The sequence below is a fragment of the Rhineura floridana genome, chromosome 2, assembly GCF_030035675.1.
Source record: "Rhineura floridana isolate rRhiFlo1 chromosome 2, rRhiFlo1.hap2, whole genome shotgun sequence".
Classification (NCBI taxonomy): Eukaryota; Metazoa; Chordata; class Lepidosauria; order Squamata; family Rhineuridae; genus Rhineura; species Rhineura floridana.
In genome coordinates, this window is record NC_084481.1 from 96278257 (window position 1) to 96300589 (window position 22333).

General features: G+C 43.2%; 2 protein-coding genes across 2 annotated transcripts in view; both read right to left on the reverse strand.

The window, feature by feature from the left end:
- KDM2A (lysine demethylase 2A) overlaps window positions 1-22333 on the reverse strand; it is a 542877-nt gene that overhangs the window by 483292 nt on the left and 37252 nt on the right. The gene's annotated exons all lie outside the window — the stretch shown is intronic.
- LOC133377932 (olfactory receptor 8U3-like) lies at window positions 11343-12293 on the reverse strand. The gene has a single exon (XM_061612728.1). The coding sequence runs from the start codon at window positions 12288-12290 to the stop codon at window positions 11343-11345; it is 948 nt and encodes a 315-aa protein (XP_061468712.1). The 5' UTR covers window positions 12291-12293.

Genomic DNA, 22333 nt, shown 5'->3' on the forward strand with positions numbered 1-22333 from the left:
AGGTCTTCAGTAGGCACCAAAAAGATAACAGAGATGGCACTTATTTAATATTTAAGGGGAAGGAATTCCAAAGGGTAGGCCTTTGTGGAAGCTTTGTTTATGCTTCCTCAGCAAGACTTGTTGCCACCACACCAAAGAAGACTCATGACACAGTTATGGTATAATGTTATATTTATTAAAATATAATAAATATTAAGCCATAATCGAATTCAATCCAATTAATCCAATTTTAACTCCTTCAGGCAGGTGAGGTGCAGACTAACTAGTAGGGAATTCTCCCTCGATCTTAAATCAGATCAGTCACCTTGGACTGTAACTCCCCACCAAGAATGTGGGAAAAGCCATCCCTCCTTGCTATTGGAGTCAGATATGTGGTTCCAACTTCTGCATCCTGGCCCCACCGTACAGGCGTTCACCATGATGCGCAAGCCGTTCCCACTAGGACACTCCCCAGATCCGCACAAGACATTAAGCACTGATGGTTCCCTAGGGAGTGCCCTTTACCAAAATGCCTCAGCCTCCTTCCTTTTCCCCCAAATACCTCACCTGCCCGAATTCCACACCAACCAAAGCATAACAACCCAAACCACTCCCAGAAAGCCAATCGAATCGACCCAAGCGGTATGGAGTAGGTGAAACCAAAGGGATTCTGAAAGCAGGATCCCCCCCCCCAAATTCCTACTCAGCCCTGTTGGAGACTAGCAAAGCCCATACTGACGAGGGAAGGAGGGTGGGTGCCGCAAGGCAAAAAAGGCAGGTGTTCCAGGGAAGAGCGGTCTTATATACCCGCTGATCCCTGTTTCCTAGTTGGCCCTAACAACAACACCTGACCCCTTTGCTTTGTTCAAGAACCTTCCCGAGCCTTCTTCTCAATATGGGTGGTGGCAAACATGCCCCCTCAAAGCGGGAACACCATTCTTCTAATTTATTTATTTTATTTATTATTACATTTATACCCCACCTTTCCTCCGAGGAGCTTAAGGTGGCATACACGGCTCTCATAAGAACATAAGAAGAGCCTGCTGGATCAGGCCAGTGGCCCATCTAGTCCAGCATCCTGTTCTCACAGTGGCCTACCAGGTGCCTGGGGGAAGCCCGCAAGCAGGACCCGAGTGCAAGAACACTCTCCCCTCCTGAGGCTTCCGGCAACTGGTTTTCAGAAGCATGCTGCCTCTGACTAGGATGGCAGAGCACAGCCATCATGGCTAGTAGCCATTGATAGCCCTGTCCTCCATGAATTTGTCTAATCTTCTTTTAAAGCCATCCAAGCTGGTGGCCATTACTGCATCTTGTGGGAGCAAATTCCATAGTTTAACTATGCGCTGAGTAAAGAAGTACTTCCTTTTGTCTGTCCTGAATCTTCCAACATTCAGCTTCTTTGAATGTCCACGAGTTCTAGTATTATGAGAGAGGGAGAAGAACTTTTCTCTATCCACTTTCTCAATGCCATGCATAATTTTATACACTTCTATCATGTCTCCTCTGACCCGCCTTTTCTCTAAACTAAAAAGCCCCAAATGCTGCAACCTTTCCTCGTAAGGGAGTCGCTCCATCCCCTTGATCATTCTGGTTGCCCTCTTCTGAACCTTTTCCAACTCTATCATATCCTTTCTGAGATGAGGCGACCAGAACTGTACACAGTATTCCAAATGCGGCCGCACCATAGATTTATACAACGGCATTATGATATCGGCTGTTTTATTTTCAATACCTTTCCTAATTATTGCTAGCATGGAATTTGCCTTTTTCACAGCTGCCGCACACTGGGTCGACATTTTCATCGTGCTGTCCACCACAACCCCGAGGTCTCTCTCCTGGTCGGTCACCGCCAGTTCAGACCCCATGAGCATATATGTGAAATTCAGATTTTTTGCTCCAATATGCATAATTTTACACTTGTTTATATTGAATTGCATTTGCCATTTTTCCGCCCATTCACTCAGTTTGGAGAGATCTTTTTGGAGCTCTTCGCAATCCCTTTTTGTTTTAACAACCCTGAACAATTTAGTGTCGTCAGCAAACTTGGCCACTTCACTGCTCACTCCTAATTCTAGGTCATTAATGAACAAGTTGAAAAGTACAGGTCCCAATACCGATCCTTGAGGGACTCCACTTTCTACAGCCCTCCATTGGGAGAACTGTCCGTTTATTCCTACTCTCTGCTTTCTGCTTCTTAACCAATTCCTTATCCACAAGAGGACCTCTCCTCTTATTCCATGACTGCTAAGCTTCCTCAGAAGCCTTTGGTGAGGTACCTTGTCAAACGCTTTTTGAAAGTCTAAGTACACTATGTCCACTGGATCACCTCTATCTATATGCTTGTTGACACTCTCAAAGAATTCTAATAGGTTACTGAGACAGGACTTTCCCTTGCAGAAGCCATGCTGGCTCTGCTTCAGCAAGGCTTGTTCTTCTATGTGCTTAGTGAATCTAGCTTTAATAATACTTTCTACCAGTTTTCCAGGGACAGAAGTTAAGCTAACTGGCCTGTAATTTCCGGGATCCCCTCTGGATCCCTTTTTGAAGATTGGCGTTACATTTGCCACTTTCCAGTCCTCAGGCACGGAGGAGGACCCGAGGGACAAGTTACATATTTTAGTTAGCAGATCAGCAATTTCACCTTTGAGTTCTTTGAGAACTCTCGGGTGGATGCCATCCGGGCCCGGTGATTTGTCAGTTTTTATATTGTCCATTAAGCTTAGAACTTCCTCTCTCGTTACCACTATTTGTCTTAGTTCCTCAGAATCCCTTCCTGCAAATGTTAGTTCAGGTTCAGGGATCTGCCCTATATCTTCCACTGTGAAGACAGATGCAAAGAATTCATTTAGCTTCTCTGCAATCTCCTTATCGTTCTTTAGTACACCTTTGACTCCCTTATCATCCAAGGGTCCAATTGTCTCCCTGGATGGTCTCCTGCTTTGAATGTATTTATAGAATTTTTTGTTGTTGGTTTTTATGTTCTTAGCAATGTGCTCCTCAAATTCTTTTTTAGCATCCCTTATTGTCTTCTTGCATTTCTTTTGCCAGAGTTTGTGTTCTTTTTTATTTTCTTCATTTGGACAAGACTTCCATTTTCTGAAGGAAGACTTTTTGCCTCTAAGAGCTTCCTTGACTTTGCTCGTTAACCATGCTGGCATCTTCTTGGCCCTGGTGGTACCTTTTCTGATCTGCGGTATGCACTCCAGTTGAGCTTCTAATATAGTGTTTTTCAACAACTTCCAAGCATTTTCGAGTGATGTGACCCTCTGGACTTTGTTTTTCGGCTTTCTTTTTACCAATCCCCTCATTTTTGTGAAGTTTCCTCTTTTGAAGTCAAATGTGACCGTGTTGGATTTTCGTGGCAATTGGCCAGTTACATGTATGTTTAATTTAATAGCACTGTGGTCACTGCTCCCAATCGGTTCAACAACACTTACATCTCGCACCAGGTCCCGGTCCCCACTGAGGATTAAGTCCAGGGTTGCCATCCCTCTGGTCGGTTCCATGACCAACTGATCTAGGGAATAGTCATTTAGAATATCTAGAAACTTTGCTTCTTTGTCATGACTGGAACACATATGCAGCCAGTCTATGTCTGGGTAGTTGAAGTCACCCATTACTACCACATTTCCTAGTTTGGATGCTTCCTCAATTTCATATCTCATCTCAAGGTCTCCCTGAGCATTTTGATCAGGGGGATGATAGATCGTTCCCAGTATTAAGTCCCTCCTGGGGCACGGTATCACCACCCACAACGATTCTGTGGAGGAGTCTGCCTCTTTTGGGGTTTTGAGCTTGCTGGATTCAATGCCTTCTTTCACGTATAGAGCGACTCCGCCACCAATACGTCCTTCCCTGTCCTTCCGATATAGTTTATATCCAGGAATAACCGTATCCCACTGGTTTTCTCCATTCCACCAGGTCTCGGTTATGCTCACTATATCAATGCTCTTCTCTAAGACCAAGCACTCCAGTTCTCCCATCTTGGTTCGGAGGCTCCTAGCATTAGCGTACAGGCACTTGTAAGCAGTGTCTCTCTTCAAGTGTCTTTGGCACTTGTGGTTAGGCCTGTGGTAATTTTGCTCTTCTGAATTGATATCCTGTGCCCGTGCTCTCACAATGCCTACTTCTAGGCCTACCCCTTTTAAAATTTCATCATTTCTTTGGTTTTTATCCCAGGGGGGAGGTTTGTTCCGAACCGGACCTTTCTCAGCTCCTGTCGGGTTTCCCCCCTCAGTCAGTTTAAAAACTGCTCTGCTACCTTTTTAATTTTAAGTGCCAGCAGTCTGGTTCCATTCTGGTTCAAGTGGAGCCCGTCCCTTTTGTACAGGCCCGGCTTGTCCCAAAATGTTGCCCAGTGCCTAACAAATCCGAACCCTTCCACCCGACACCATCATCTCATCCACGCATTGAGACTGCGAAGCTGGGCCTGTCTGGCTGGGCCTGCGTGTGGAACCGGTGGCATTTCAGAGAAAGCCACCTTGGAGGTCCTGGCTTTCAGCATCCTACCTAGCAACCTAAATTTTGCTTCCAGGACCTCACGGCTGCATTTCCCCATGTCGTTAGTGCCAACGTGCACCACGATCACTGACTCCTTCCCAGCACTGTCTACCAAACTATCTAAACGACGGGCGATATCCGCAACCTTCGCACCAGGCAGGCAAAACACCTTGCGGTCTACACGCCCATCACACACCCCACTGTCTATGTTCCTAATGCTCGAATCACCCACTACAAGGATCCCTCCACCCCCTGGAGATATATCCTCGGCACGAGAGGATAGCTGCTCATCCCCCAAGGAATGGGTCCCTTCTAAGGGATCGTTTCCCTCTTCCTCAGCTGGATGCTCTCCTTCCCCGAGACCATCGTTCTCCATGATAGCAGGAGAGCTATCATCGTTGGAGTGGGACACAGCTATAACGTCCCTGAAGGCCTCCTCCACACACCTCTCTGCCTCTCTCAGCTTTTCCAGGTCAGCCACCTTGGCCTCAAGGAAATGAAGTCGTTCCCGGAGAGCCAGGAGCTCATTGCACCGAGAGCACACCCACGACTTCTGTCCAACAGGCAGACAGTCGTACATGCTGCAGGCGGTGCAAAACACTGGAAAGCCCCCACACCCCTGCTGGCTTCTTACCTGCATAGTTTTGTTTAAGGTTTATTACGTCAATGGGTTGGAGACTGCGGTTTAGTTGAGGTCAGGGAACAGACGGGCAGAGTGGGGGGCCCTGGCCTCCTCGCCCTGCTGCCAAACTCGCCTTGACGCTTCATCAGCTGGGGCTCCCTCTAGCTCGTGGAGCAGGCTCCCTCGCTAGGGTGCTCTGACTTTATATGTGTGGCTGGTTCCTCCCAGCTACTGCTGCCAGCCAATGATGTGTTACTTGAGGCTGATGGCTATCAGCTGGGGCTTAACTCTTTAGTATTCTCTCAGGCTTCCTTCCTTCCTGAGCGAGGGGCGGGGCTGTTTAAGCTTTTGGCTGCTTTTAATCTAATCAAGGGGCTGCGCCTTCCAGGCAAGTCTTTTGTGTTTGTTGTTTTCCCACCTAGAACAGCCTGACCTTTCTTTAACCTAGGGAAACAGAGCTTGTGGTTGTGTTTCAGGAAGGCTGAAGCTGCCCTTTTTAGCAAGGACTGAGCTGACTCTCTCCCTGTATGTGTCGGTGGAGTTTCCTTTCCCCCCTTCTCTCCGACTGGAATTTAGCCTTGTTTACAGTGTCCCCTGAAGCTTTCCTGCTAGGGTGGTGTTGAAAACTAGCTTTCTATGGGCTTCCTTCTCCTAGGATCTGTCTCCTAAGATATAGGTTCTTTCGGGATTTGGCTCCTAGCTCAGGGACCTTGGGCTGCCCTTATTACTTATTGCTCTGCACTCTCTCCATTTTATCCTCACAACAACCCTGTGAGGTAGGTTAGGCTGAGAGACTATTTATTTATTTATTTATTTATTTATTTTATTACATTTTTAAACCGCCCTATAGCAACAAGCTCTCAGGGCGGTGTACAACAATATAAAAACAAGTTAACATACAAATGAGCGTGGGTACAATAGACTATAAAAGATATATAAAACAAGATTAAGACAAAAATAGATTAAAATTAAAATTTTTAAATTTTTAAATGCCTGGGCAAAGAGGTAGGTCTTTACCTGGCGCCAAAAAGATAACAAAGAAGGCGCCAGGCGTATCTTGTCGGGGAGGGCATTCCATAACTCGGGGGCCACCACTGAGAAGGCCCTAGCTCTAGTTATTACTCTCCAGGCCTCCCTGTGCATTGGAACCCGGAGAAGGGCCTTCGACGTCAGGCGCAGCGAACGAGTAGGTACATAGCGGGAGAGGCGTTCCGTCAGGTATTGCTGTCCAATGCCATTAAGGGCTTTATAGGTAAGAACCAACACTTTGAATCTGGCCCGGAAACATATTGGTAGCCAGTGCAGTTGGGCCAGGACAGGAGTTATATGATCATATTTTTTAGCCCCAGTAAGAACTCTGGCCACAGCATTCTGCACCAGCTGAAGTTTCTGAACTGTCTTCAAAGGTAACCCTACGTAGAGTGCATTACAGTAGTCCAATCTAGAGGTTACCAGAGCATGGATAACTGTGGCGAGGTTCTCTCTGTCCAGATAGGGTCGTAGTTGGGCTACCAACTATTACTGGCCCAAGCTCACCCAGCGAGCTTCATGACTGAGTTGGGATTTGAACCCTGGTCTCTCAGATCCTAGTCCAACTCTCTAACCATTACACTACACTGGCCCTCAATTAATAATTGATTCCGTTAATATAGCTTTTCACTTTTTTTCTCACAACAAACATTCAGCTAACTGATCTGTAATATCCAGTACCAGGCCAAAGTTCCACACTTTTGAAACAGTTGAGCCTGAATTGGGATGGTGGGGGGGGGGGAGGAGAGAAGAAGGAGAGGACAGAACTGCTTTCTGTCATTTGCATTTTAGGTGGGTCCCCCTGTGAACTGTGCATCTGTGTGTGCGCATGCTGAACCTTACTTGAGCTCTTAAAGTTCTGTTTTACTGGTGACCACCATTACAGAAATCCCAACATGAATGGGTCAATCTGGGAAATCTAAAATGGCAGCCACCAGCCTGGTAGAGTTTCAAGAGTTTAGGTAATGTTCAGCTTATCTAAAAAATTTGCCACATCTTCAAATGTAGATAAAAGTGCCCCCCATTTTGCACCCTGCAAATGGGGAGTCATTTTAATTCTGTCCTAACTTTGTGGAGCCTTGTCAGAAACAAGATATAGAACCTGCATGGCTGAAGGCAGAATTCACAAACTGGCTTGTTTGAATCCTGAGAAACAAGATGTGGCCACCCTAGCTCTTTGTCATAGGAATATTGCCTTGTAGGTCTTGGGTTAAAGCACTTTGGTCAGTGCTTGGAATACTAGTTAATTTGAACAAAGATCAAAATTCTCTGAACGACGCTGAAAGATGTTACCATAATTGCTGGAGGCTGTTGCACAGAGTGATTTTCTTCTGAAATTTCTTGATCTGTTCTATTAGTATGTTTGCAATATGATCTCTGGAACCTCTTCCTTTTCTAAATCCAGCTTGTACATCTGGCATTTCTCATTCCATATATGGCAAGAGCCTTTGTTGTAGAATCTTGAGCATTACTTTCCTTACATGGAATATTAAGGCAATAGTTTGATAATTACTGCATTCCCTGGGATCCCCTTTCTTTGGAATTGGGTTATATATTGAACGCTTCCTATCTGTGGGCCATTGTTTAGTTTTCCGTATTTGTTGACAAATTTTTGTCAAAATTTGGACAGATTCAGTCTCAGTAACTTGTAGCAACTCTATTGGTATGCCATATGTTCCTGGTGATTTGTTTCTTCCAAGTATTTTAAAAGCAGCTTTGACCTCACATTCTAAAATTTCTGGTTCTACATCATACGGTTCCTCTGCATCTCTTTTATATAGTTTATATAGTTTTTCAATGTATTGCTTCCATCTTCCTTTTATTTAATCTCAGTCAGTCAGAGTGTTTCCCTGTTGATTATTCAACATCTCTACTCTTGGTTTGAATTTCCCTTTAATCTCTGGATTTAACTTAATTGCTGGAGATGAATTGAGTTCATTTTGTGGTACAACACTGAATGATTTCTTGTTCATCTTCCTGTTCATTCCTTCGAACCTTCTGTAAGGTGGGGGATTCTCAGGTCCAGACTCATAGCTTCCCCCTTTTTAAAAAAAATGTAAGTCCTTACGTTACCAGGATCAAGAGATACAAAGCAAAATGTAGGCAAGTAAAGCTGCTGCTGCTAAGAGTGCTTAGTCACTTAATCACTGAGTGATTCAATGGAAGGAATCTGAGGCATTTCCTGTATCTTCTCTCCTTGAAGAGATCTTCCAACAATAGTAGCTGCAGTAAGAAGCTCCTAATCAACTAAGAGAGCTTGGAAGATTACTTTTAAAAAGTAATAAATTACAGTTACAGTTACATGGCCCCAAAAAGTAGTAATTACCATTACAATTACAATTGCTCTGAAAGTAACTGATTACTTCACTTTTCCTCCAAAGTAATCACTACAATTACATTTCAGTTACTTAAAAAAAACGCCTACAAGGTGCTGGCCTTGGCTGCTGCACATCTAAGTAGCCTAAAACAACATTAAAAATAAACAAACACATACAGAGGTAGTAGAATAATTATTTTTATTCATAAGATAGCAATGGTGGTCTCTCCGCTGGTAAGGTTGGTGGGGAGGGAGGCTGAGGCCACTACTCAGATCTTTGCATGTCAAATCAAGTGCAACCCCCCCCCCACTCAGCCAGCCAGCATAATCTCTCTCACACAACCACCTCTGGGAACCTGCCCTGCCACCAACTAAGGGACACTCACCCAAGCAAACATTTTCCCCTGAGATGCAAGAAAGTTAAAATACTGCAAATGCAGCACAGTACCCAGAGAGGGTGGTGGTGGAGGCCACTTTGTGTGCCAAGTGCAAACACACACACACATGTTGTCATCTTTCACCTTCACACTTCTTTATCTCCATTCTGCTGCTGCCTCTTTCTCCTCCTTTATCCATGTTCTTGACCTCTGGATCCTTTCCCCCTCCACTCCATTCTTCACCACCACTATCCGTTTTTTTAAATAATTGTTTTCTCCACTCCATCCCGTCTCACTCTCCGCCTCCTCCCTTGTCACCTCCTACCCATCCACAGAGCATGAGGAAAGAGCGACGCTGCACAGAAGCCCAGTTTGAAGCACATGATTTTCATCCACAAATCAGAGGAGCAGAAGACTTCCCCTGCTCCCCCCCCAAGTAATGCCCAAAAGTAATGCTGGAAACGTTACAATTACTCCACAAAAGTAGTAAAATTACTCCTAGTTCTATTACAATCAAAATGTAAAGGAATTACCCATTCGTTACTCAAAAAAGTAATGAATTACAAGTAATTTGTTACTTGTAACTAGATACTTCCAAGCTCTGTCAACAAAGCATGTGTTTTGTCCTAGAGGAAAGATATAGAATTAATGAGGATTAGGGGAGAGTGGAGTAGAAACTAATATGAAATGCAGCCATGGGTCAAATGGGTGTAAATTAATACTGAAATGGGGGAAGGGACGGAAAGTAACCATGGAATGAATTGAATCGGGTGCAATGGGGCTGAAAGGTGGAAATCTTCCCCAAGACAGGAATGAGCAAAGACAATTATTTCAGTGAGTTTAGAATGAAAAATTGCCCATGCTCAGAGTATTTTTGTTGCTGTTTACCAAGGTTGGCAAGTTGGCCTGTGTTTGTAAAATATCAGGAGTGGGATGTAGCAATCAAAGCATGGAGGGTGGGGACATAGTTGCTTTCCTGGCTTTGTTTCAGTCTCTCATCACCTCTTTTATTGATTTATTATATTTATATCCCACCTTTCCTCCAAGGAGCTCAAAGTGATATACTGCTTTTCTACTACACTCTCCATTTTATCCCCACAACAACCTTGTGGGGTACATTAGGCTGAGAGACTGTGACTGGCTCAAGTCACCTAGTGAGCTACATGGCAGAATGGGGATTTGAACCCTGGTCTCTCAGGTCCTAGCCCACCATTCTAATATACATGTATATATGATTCTGTAACACTTAAGTTGCATTCCTGCATTGAGCAGGGGGCTGGACTGGATGGGCTTATAGACCCTTTTGAACTCTTCCATTCCATTATTCTATATAATTTACACAGTTAGAGATAGTTATTTTAAATATTTTTAAATTTAAAAATATTTTTTCAAGTTGTCAATTGTTTTTTACTCTTGTGTTCTTTCCTTCGTTTATGATTGGCATTGGGGGAGAGCAGTGCTTTTGTGCCTTTAACAGAAGTGTGGTGGACAGAAATTAAACAGGATAACCTTTTTCTAGTATAGAAATACCATTATGGGAAAAGCTTAACGACATTGTCTGACATCTTATTACATATTATCCCTGATTTATTTTTGGACTCTCCTCCATCACCTGCAAAAGATGATACAAATTAACATATGACAAAATATATGCACATTTTTGAAAATTTGTCCTTTTTAATGAGTGCATCCAGGCCCCCATCCATTGTCTGAGCATTTTGATGTTTTCTGAGTCTTCTTAAATATATTTTATACTTCATCACAGCAGCTTATAACATTCTGAATACTGATTTTCTTTCTGAATGAACTGAAGCTAGTTCCTTTTTGGAAGGGATGAACTTGAACTAGAACAGAACCAGAAATTCCTTCCCTAAAAATGGCATGTTTGGTAGTGACCAGTAAGTAAATTGGACCAGGGCAGAGATTCGATTTAAATTAGGGATGGATCTGTTAATTTTGGTTCTCTCAGTTTCTCATTTTTCCAATCTTAAATTCAGTTTTCCACATTTCTACAGTAATTTGTCATTTTTTTTAAAAAAAACTTCATGAAAATTCTTCAGCATTTTAGTGTGAATTTCTCCTCATAAATACATTTTTGTAGGCAGTTTTGACTAATGTACTCATTTTTGTAAGCCATTTCTCCTAATATATGCATTTTTGTAAATATTGCTTGGTTGGACAAGTGCAAATTTTGAAGGATGACAGTGTTTCGGTTTTCATATTTTTAGGAAAGTGCAAATTTGATAAATTTGGCTTTAAATGCAAACAGAATTGAATTTCTCTCCCAATTCTAATTCAAATATTTACATACATACAAACATTATGTGTTTCAGCAGTGGCAGGAAACCAGCGAGTGGGGCAGTGGAAGAATGAAGTGGCAAAGGTGTCAAAAGAACACAGACAGAAATCCTTGTGGGGAATTCATTAGGTTCTGCAGACTGCTTATATGAGGATTCTGGCTTTTACTTCAATGTTTTTTCAATTGTAGGGAATAATGTACATTGGAAAAAAATTGTATTCATCCATGAACAACCATAAAACATTCCATTGTTCTCTTCAGAGCACGCTTCACCTCCTTGTTTCGCAGGCTGTAGATCAGAGGATTCAGCATAGGAATTATGATTGTGTAGAACACGGAAGCAATTTTATCCGTTGCTAGAGAGTGGTTAGCACTAGGCTGCAAATACATAAAGATCAGAGTTCCATAGAAGATGGTGATGCATGTTAAGTGTGAAGCACATGTGGAGAAAGCTTTGTAGCGGCCCTGAGCTGAGCTGATTCTCAGGATGGCTGAGATGATAAATGTATAAGAGATGAGAACAATGAGGAGGGAGCTTATTATATTAAAACCAGCAAAAGCATAGATCAGTATCTGTTTGGTGCTGGTGTCGGAACAGGAAAGGGCTAGCAGTGGGAGGTCATCACAGTAGAAATGGTTGATCACCTTAGCAGAGCAGAAGGACAAACGAAATGTAACTATCGTGTGGAACAATGCAACACAAAAGCTGTATGTGTAAGGGCCAGCCGCTAACTGGATGCAGACTCTCTGGGACATGATGGTCCTGTAAAGCAGCGGGTTACAGATGGCCACGTAGCGGTCGTACGCCATCACTGGCAGGAGGAAACACTCTGTGATCATGAAAGTGAGGAAGCAGCCCAGCTGTGCTGCACATGCATAGTATGAAATTGTTTTTGTAGTTGCTAAGAAGTTTGACAGCATCTTAGGGGCAACGACGGAGGAATAACAGAAATCGACAAAGGCCAAGTGGCTGAGAAAGAAATACATGGGGGTATGGAGGTGGCTGTCAGTCCTGATTAAAATGATGATTCCCAGATTCCCCATCACAGTGATAATGTAGACCAGGAGGAAGATGACAAAGAGCGGGGTCTGCAGGTCTGAGCGGTCGGTGATCCCAAACAGAATGAACTCCTTCACTGTGGTCAGGGTGTGGTTGGCGTCTGCCATTTATTCCACCCTCAGATCATCTGGCTGAAGAGAGCATGATTACATCAGGGAGGCAGTTCACTTATCTGCCTAGTACAAATCAATGCACAGTTACTTCTTTAGTATTACCTCGGTTAAGAGGTTCACATATATAGATGACCAGTTCTTCTGGTGGTCACTTTTTCTTTCCTGAGCTCTGTAAAATTCAAAAAAATCAATCGTCTTCTAGGTGCTAATGTGTCAAACATCTTTATCAATTAAAGTATCACCACCAACTAAATTATTAGGGAAAATGTCAGTTATCACATTGCTTTTTAACTGTGTAATGGTGCTTTGTATTTCTTATGTTACTTACTCTCACAACAACCCTATAAGGTAGATCAAGCTGAAAATGTATATTGCTTAAGGTTATTAGTTAAATCTCATGACTGAGTAGGGGTCAAAATCCTAGACTGTCCTGCAGTGCAGGGGCCCTTTGGGATTATATTTATTTATTTATTATATTTCTATACCGCCCAATAGCTGAAGCTCTCTGGGCGGTTCACAGCATAAAAACATCCAGTATACAATTAAAAACATATATCAAACACTTAAACAATATATCAAAATAACTAAACATAGTTAAACACATAGACAACAACAGACACAATCCTAAAATGTTAAGTATAAAAACGTATTAAATCAGTTAAAATATTAAGCTGTTTAAGATGTTAATATTAAAATTACTAAAATATTAAGATTGTGAGTGATAGATGTAGGTGTTAAAAGTAGATATTAAAATGTTAAAATGCCTGGGAGAACAAGAAGGTTTTTACCTAGCGCCGAAAGGATAACAATGTTGGCGCCAGGCGTACCTCATCAGGGAGAGAGTTCCATAATTCGGGGGCCACCACAGAGGAAGCCCGTTTCCTTGTTGTCACCTTCCGGGCTTCTCTCTGGGTGGGTCCCCAAAGGAGACCCTTTGATGTTGAACGTAATGTACGGGTAGGTTCATATCGGGAGAGGCGCTCCATCAGGTATTGTGGTCCCAAGCCCTGTAAGGCTTTATAAGTCAAAACCAGCACTTTGAATTGAGCCCGGAAGCGTATGGGCAGCCAGTGCAAGTGGGCCAGAATCGGTGTTATATGTTCATATCTCTGAGTTCCTGTTAACAATCTGGCCGCTGCGTTTTGCACGAGCTGCAGCTTCCGAACCGTCGTCAAAGGCAGCCCCACGTAGAGTGCATTGCAGTAGTCCAATTTTGAGGTTACCAGTGCATGGACGACTGAAGCAAGGTTTTCCCTGTCCAGATAGGGACGTAGTTGGGCCACCAACCGAAGTTGATAGAAAGCACTCCGTGCCACCGAGGCTACCTGTGCCTCCAGTGACAGGGATGGTTCTAAAAGAACTCCCAAACTATGAACCTGCCCCTTCAGGGGGAGTGCAACCCCGTCCAGGACAGGTTGAACCTCTCCCATCTGGTCAGGAGAACCACCCACCAACAGCATCTCAGTCTTATCTGGATTGAGCTTCAATTTATTCACTCTCATCCAGTCCATTACCACAGCCAGGCATCGGTTCAGCACCTTGACAGCCTTACCTGAGAAAGATGAACAGGAGAAGTAAAGCTGCGTGTCATCAGCATACTGGTGGCAACGCACTCCAAAACTCCTGATGACCGCACCCAGCGGCTTCATGTAGATGTTAAAAAGCATGGGGGATAATACTGACCTCTGTGGGACTCCATATTGGAGGACCCAGGGTGCCGAGCAAAACTCCCCAAGCACTACCTTCTGGAGACGACCCGCCAAATAGGAGCAGAACCACTGCCAAGCAGTACCTCCAACTCCCAGATCAGCAAGTCTCCCCAGAAGGATACCATGGTCAATGGTATCAAAAGCCGCTGAGAGATCAAGGAGAATCAACAGGGTTACACTCCCCCTGTCTTTCTCCCGACAAAGGTCATCATACAGGGCGACCAAGGCCATCTTCATGCCAAAACCGGGCCTGAACCCCGATTGAAATGGATCTAGATAATCGGTCTCATCCAAGAGTACCCATTTGGCAAATGCAATCTGAATGAATGTGTCCTCCATCCCTTTCAGGAAGACAGTTTTCAGAAGATGACTTTACCTAGAGTCACAATGCAACCCACGAAAATGAGTCTAGTGGCATTTTAGATACCAGCAAATTTGCTATTGCAACAAGGTTTTATGGATTAGAGCCTACTTCTGATGATGCATGGAATATTATCCTGTGTCGGCAGATCAATCTATCTATCTGCTCATGCAAACACGTAGAGGAACAAACTGCAGACAGTAGTGCCAAAATATCATGAAATACAAAAGATACAGTCCGCCATTTATTTGCAAAACTAATACATGCACAATATAAGCATGCAAAACTATTTACAACAGCAGTAATTGGTAATAATAACACAAGCTTAGGTACAGAACCCTAGGAGCATAATGAAGACAATAAAGCTCCCTAGCTTTGACACCTTTACTGCAGTGCTAAATAGTCACTGTGCTTATTTTGTGCAGATGTGAGCTTTGCTAGAAATCTCACAGGCTGACCCTCTTGCAATTCATAGCCTTTTGGCCCCACTGTTCATACCTACCTACCTACCTACCTATCTAATCACCCCTACTTCCAAATATTACTTAATAAATTTGATAACATCGGTGCTGTTCCATGGAAGCTTATGTCACAATACATCTGTTACCCTTTAGGGTCCAACTAGACTCTTTTTTGTATTTGCTGTAAAAGATTGACACACAGGGGCATTGTTATAGAGTGGTCCAGGGGGCTGAGCCCCAGAGTCAGATCTCTTGCCCCATTTCTTCCTTTTTAAAATCCTTTTTTAAAAATTTCTTTCAGAACACTTCGGTAATTGGGTACCCATTCACCAAATTCATTTGCTCAGAGGCATCTAGACATATATATTAGCATATGCAAATTTCAAGCAAATTTGTATCATGGCCCTGTGCCAAGTCCTTTAAATAGCCAACAACACCCTGGCTGACACACCTGCTATATGCAATCCATATTGAACACAGTGGATTATCTGGTCTGATATAAGGAGCTTGATCAGTAAATATCAAAAGCTTTGATTAAACATTGAAATTTTATGCAGGAAAATTCTGGAAACTGGTTTCTTCTTGCTACAGAGCGCAAAGGTTTTCAAACTGCTGTTGCATCTAGCACATTACAAAGTCTGCTTCCTAGAACGTTTTTGCCCTTGCCTTGAATCTTGTCTATCACTTCCCACCTTCATTTAAATTTACCGAATGGGTCTTGAAGCATGTAACATCACCTTCTCTTGAATATATATATTTTTATAGACCAAATTTGTCTTTCACTAGGCAAACCTTGGCAGAGCTTCTCCATCTTGCACCTCTTGACATCTGAAGGCAGCAACATCTTTTTTTTTTGCAAGTGTATGTCAGCATCAGTATTGAATATGAGGATCTATTACAAACAAAAGCACATTCACCCTCAAAGGGCCCACTAAATGTGTTTATGGCCTACTGAGGAACATTTTGCACTTGACAATTTTTCTACATCTGTGCTGAAATAATATACACAAAGGAAGAGATGTGTACATTGCCACAAGTGAAGATTGTACAACTATCAGTTTCTCTGTAAATAATCAAAGTGAGACACCTGTGTACTGACTGTCTTCTCAACATACCAAAATTTCTCACATCAAAATTTGACAAGGGATACTTAATGCAATTAGGGTTGCCAGGTCAGAAGCAACCCAAAGCCTGAGATTTCAGAGGTGGGCCCTAGTGATGTCATGGGGGCAGGTCATAGTGATGTCATGCGGATGGGTCATAGTGATGTCACAGGGGAGGGCCCAAGTGATGTCACAGGGTGGGCTCAAGTAATGTCATTAAGTATGATACATTAAGCATCAACCACAGTTCCTTGGAACATAAAATTCAAACAAAAACATTTATCTGATTGAAAATTAAGATAGAAATCCTAACTGAAAAATAGAGGCTGGGTAAGGGACATTTAATCTAGCCTACTTGATTCTGGCAAGAAGGATTTAAGTGCCCTCAGGCCAGCCCAGTCACCAGAAGGCCATTGTAGGAAGAAAGGAGCCTAGTGTTGTGGAGATGTAAAATAGGAGCACTCAGGAGTAAAGATGGATGCTCCTGAAGGCTGTAATTCTAAACACACTTACTAAGCCCCATAGAACTCAATAGAACTTACTTCTGAGTAGATATGGTTTGGATTGTGCTGTTGGTAAAGCTTGACTAGGGATCCTCTGCCCTGCCCGTACCTTTCAACATGGCTATTCCAAACTTTTTTACAGATTTGACCCTTCACTTCTGAATAGGGTTGCCAGGTCCATGGCCTGAGACTGATCTTGTATCTTTAGGAGAAGAGAAAGTCAGCCAAGTGTAGGTGTTCTTGCAACACTGTAATGGGAAAAAACACAAGGTGGAATTCTCCTTTCACCCTGCACAACTTTTAAAGATACAGAAGACCTCTTGGTTGCCAGGCCCAGTCTCCAAGAGGTCTTCTGTATCTTTAAAAGCAGAATCTTCAATGGGGTTTACTCCATGTATGTGGGATTAGCATTGCAGCTTTACTAGTATTGGATTAAAGCTTCATATTGGGAAGGCTTTCAAAACACTGCCATCTTCAACAGCCCAGGAAAATTTAAAGTTGTTGACTCATGAACACAATAGGAAAAAAGACTTTTGGTACTGCTGAAAACTATATGCTTAAGTTTATGAGATTTTCAGATAAACAGGAAGAAACAGATTTTCTACCTTTGCAATTGAGTCTAAGGACTGCCTGAAGGCCCAAAAATCCCTTGTCAATTACAACCCTGACTTCACTATTGGCTACAAACCTGAAAGGGTGGAATTAGAGCAGGAAGCTACGAGTGAGTTAAGTTGCAGGGGGTGGAGGCTGACATTTTGGTGTATATCCCAAGAACTGGACCACCTAGAAACATAATTTTTATAAATGAAAGCTGAGAGTCCGGAGACTAAGCTGACTAGGGTTGCCAGGTCCATGGCCTGAGACTGATCCTGTATCTTTAGGAGAAGAGAAGGTCAGCCAAGTGCAGGTGTTCTTGCAACTCTGTAATGGGAAAAACCACAAGGTGGAATTGTCCCTTCCCCCTGCACAACTTTTAAAGATACAGAAGACCTCTTGGAGGCTGGGCCAGGCAACCAAGAGGTCTTCTGTATCTTTAAAAGTTGTGGAGGGGGAAGGGAGAATTCCACCTTGTGGTTTTTCTCATTACAGAGTTGCAAGAGCACCTGCACTTGGCTGACTTTCTCTTCTCCTAAAGATACAGGATCAGTCTCAGGCCAAGAACCTGGCAACCCTAAAGCTGACTCACCTGGAGACCTGGAGATGACCCCCAAAAGCTGGCGTATCCGACCAAAAACTGGACATCTGGTAACACTATGCATGATAAAGTACATATTGTATACACAATTTTCATGGAGGAAAGGAAATTATGACCTTGTAGAAAACATGCTATGTCTGAATTGACATTTTACTATAAGTATAAATGTATTCTACACAATTTCCTTTCCTTTATTGAAATTGCTCCCTTGGAAAAAAATGCTATGCCTGTGTTAGCCATTAGTTAAAATAGTCAGTTGCCCAACCTACCTATAGATGTACTTGCTCTTCCCTTCACCTGCTGTGAACAGCTCCCCCTTGATAGGTATCTGGCTATTTATATGTGTATCTTTCTCCCTCTAGTAATGTGCTCTCAAAGGTTTCTAGAGAACTTCTTCTCCTTAGAGAGATCCCAGATTAGCTGATGACCTAAACAGCAGGAACATAATAGTGGGGAGAGGATAAAAAAATCAACTTGAGAATTTTATGCGTTACACATTTATGTGCCACCATCTATTTGTGTCCCGTATTGGATGAACACAGAATGTGTTGGTCCAGATTCTGAGAGATGGTGCAACGAAGTGGCTGAAAAAGGGAGCTATAGATGAGGAAATTCCTGGTTCAAATCTTGCCTCTGATTTGAACTCAGTAGGTGGTCTTACCTTCAGTCCTCCACATCTGCAATATGGGGAATAATAATGCTGGCTTGCCTTAATGGGTTGTTGTAAGGATTACAATACACGTGAAGTAGTTAAGATTGTAAGAAGAGCCCTGCTGGATCAGACCAGAGGCCTATCTAGTCCAGCATTCCATTTTCCACAGTAGCCAACTAAATATGCCTCTGGGAAGCCCAGAGCAGTACATGAGAGCAACAGCCATCTCCCTTGTTTGTTTCTCAGCAACTGGTATTCAGAGAAGCATACTGTTTTGAATATTTGAAAGTGCCAGTGAATGTTGAATATTATTTAGGTTTGAATGGATGTTCATAAATTAGGGTTGGGGAACCTCAAGCCCAGGGACTGATATGGCCATCCAGGACTCTTTATCTGGCCATCAGAACTCTCCCCAGACCATGGCCCTCACTGGCCTTACCTCATACCCTAAGTGGTTTTGCCTGGCTAGAACGTGCCTGATAATGCATCTTGCTTGTCTAGACGGAGGATAGAGAGGGGTTTGTGAGTATGTTTAGAAATTAGCCTACTGTACAAAGTTAAAATTTACATTTATTGCTCCTCCCACTTTTGCATCTTGCCCCACTCACCAGTGGAATGTGATCCACAGAAGGTTGGCCGGAAGGGAATGGTCCCCCTGGCTGAAAACGTCCCCCACTCCTGCCATCAATAGCTTCCACATGATTTAGAACAGTGGTTCCCAACCTTTATGAGTATGGGACCCCCTTTATAAGCTCAAAATTTTTTGTGACCCCTCCATGATAATTGTAATTTTAGCCTCTGTCAAGTGACAAAATGGTGCATGGCAAAATCACATCTCTAAATATCCCTTTCCATGAAAAGCTCCCTGCAGACAAGGAGGTGTTGCTTTCTTTTCTTAATGTAAAGATTCATCAAATGGGTATCCCCCCACCCATCTGAAGATGTACAGTCCTGTCTCCCAACACCAGTGGGCTACAATGTTGGACTGAGATCCAGGTTCAAATCCCCACCCAGCCAAGTGGAAAGAAGGCCAGGCCACAAAGGAAGAGTACAGGCAGGTATCACAGAATTGCAGTGATGGTGTCAGGAAGGCTAAAGCTGAGAATGAGCTGAGGCTAGCGAGGGATGCTAAAAGCAACAAAAAAGCTTTCTTCAGGTATGTCCATAGTAAAAGACAAAGAAAAGAAATGGTGGCACAGCTACTCAATGAGGATGGCAAAATGATAACAGATGACAAAGAAAAAGCAGAAGTGCTCAATTCCTACTTTGGCTCAGTCTTCTCCCCAAAAAGGGCCTATGACCCTCCCGGGAAACATGAAGTAGAAGGGGCAGGATTGGACCTTGAGATTGATAGACAAATGGTCAAGGAATACCTAATCACTTTGAATGAGTTCAAATTGGCTGGGCCCGATAAACTGCATCCTAGAGTATTGAAGGAACTGGCTGAAGAAATCTCAGAACTGCTCTCTATTATCTTTGCGAAATCATGGAGGACTGGTGAAGTGCCAGATGACTGGAGAAGAGCTAATGTTGTCCCTATCTTCAAAAAGGGCAAGAAGGAGGAACCAGGGAACTACATACCAGTCAGCCTAACATCAATCCCTGGAAAAATTCTGGAGCAGATTATAAAGCATTCGATCTGCAAGCACCTTGAAAGCAATGCAGTGATTATTAGGTGCCAACATGGATTGATGAAGAATAAATCCTGCCAAACTAATCTCATCTCATTTTTTGATCGGGTAACCTCCCTTGTAGACTGTAGGAACGCTGTGGACATAATATATCTTGACTTCAGCAAAGCTTTTGACAAAGTGCCCCCATGATATTCTGATTAGCAAGCTAGCTAAGTGTGGGCTGGATGGAACAACTATCAGATGGATCCACAGTTGGCTCCAGAATCGTACTCAAAGAGTGCTTATCAATGGTTCCTTCTGAAACTGGGTGGAAGTAACGAGTGGGGAACCACAGGACTCGGTCCTGGGCCCAGTGCTCTTTAACATTTTTATTAACGACTTGGATGAGGAGGTACAAAGCATGCTTATCAAATTTGCAGATGATACAAAATTGGGTGGCATAGCTAATACCATGGAAGACAGAAACAAAATTCAAAATGACCTTGATGGGCTGGAGCATTGGGCTGAAAACAACAGAATGAAATTCAACAGGGATAAATGCAAAGTTCTACACTTAGGAAAAAGAAACCAAATGCACAGTTATAAGATGGGGGATACTTGGCTCAGCAGTACGACATGTGAGAAGGATCTTGGAATTGTCATTGATCACAAGCTGAATATGAGCCAACAGTGTGATATGGCTGCAAAAAAGGCAAATGCTATATTAGGCTGCATTAACAGAAGTATAGTTTCCAAATCGTGTGAAGTACTAGTTCCCCTCTATTCAGCACTGGTTAGGCCTCATCTTGAATATTGCGTCCAGTTCTGGTCTCCGCACTTCAAGAAGGATGCAGACAAACTGGAATGGGTTCAGAGGAGGGCAACAAAGATAATCAGGGGACTGGAAACCAAGCCCTATGAGGAGAGACTGAAAGAACTGGGCATGTTTAGCCTGGAGAAGAGAAGACTGAGGGGAGATATGATAGCACTCTTCAAGTACATGAAAGGTTGTCACATAGAGGAGGGCCGGGATCTCTTCTCGATCATCCCAAAGTGCAGGACATGGACTAATGGGCTCAAGTTGCAGGAAGCCAGATTTCGACTGGACATGAGGAAAAACTTCCTAACTGTTAGAGCCATATGACAATGGAACCAATTACCTAGAGAGGTAGTGGGCTCTCCGACACTGGAGGCATTCAAAAGGCAGCTGGACAGCCATCTGTCGGGAATACTTTGATTTGGATTCCTGAATTGAGCAGTGGGTTGGACTCGATTGCCTTGTAGGCCCCTTCAATCTCTACTATTATATGACTCTATGATTCTATGAAATTGACCATTTTTATTTGGGAGGAAAAGCAGCCATGTGGGATTAATTTAATCTTAGTTAAATATCTAGATGAGAGCCTCAGACTGGTTTCCTGCTGAAATGACATCCCTGGCTGGTAGAAGGATGCTTTTCTAGAGGTCTTCCCAATTTGTAATTGGGTCCATTTTTAAATTGGATTAATTAATTTAAGACACCCACAGACACCCTCCAAACGATTCCACTTTAAACATCCCAAACTGCAAGGGTAATGTGGGTTCCACCATTTCCTTGTAGTGGCTAAGACATGGAATTGTGGAAAGGACAGATCCAAAAGAAGATGGGGCTATGGAAGCCACTTCATTCAGGTCCAAAGGACAGGCTATAAATATGAGCTGTTCATAAAACAGAATATAGAATGTGATAATTTGAACTGAAGAAAGCTAGGGGTGTGCAGGGCCCCCCAGATTCACTTTGTATCTGTATCTGTGCATTTTAAAAAATTCTGATCTGTTTCTGAATCACTCTGAGCACTTTCTCCTTCAATCAGTAATTCAGCTCTTGAACTGCTTTGTGTAAACCAAAGTTCTGTATATCTCATTCACTATAATGGAGAGTCTAAAATGGTTGTAACTTTCCCTGCTTTTGAGCCAAAGTGGATGATTTACAGGCACCAGAAGCCCTTCCAGAGTGGATTAAGCCTGCCAAATTGCAGACAAATAAAAGGGCTTCACCTGGTAACAGAAAGCATCAGGGGAAACTCTCTGGGAAAGAATATCAGGGCACCACAGCGATGAAGGCTTTATTTTTGGTCTGCCTAACCTCTGATGCTGAATTGGCCTATAGAAGGCCCTCTGAGGATAATCTTGGTACTTTGGCAGGTTCATGTGGTAGGAGGTGGCTCTAAAGACATCCAACTGGTATCAACATCATTGGATGTGAATGCGAAGAAGTGGATTGTTTTGTAATGCTCAAGTTGAGATTTGTTTTTACTGATGACTATGGTTTCTATTTTGTGGAGGGAACATCAGTGCTGTGCCTTTCTCAAGGTATCTAGGGCTTGGACTCAGAACTTCGTGGCCGGAGGCTAGGATCTAGCCCAGTGAGCTGTCCCAGGCTTTAGAGGTTTTAATAGGC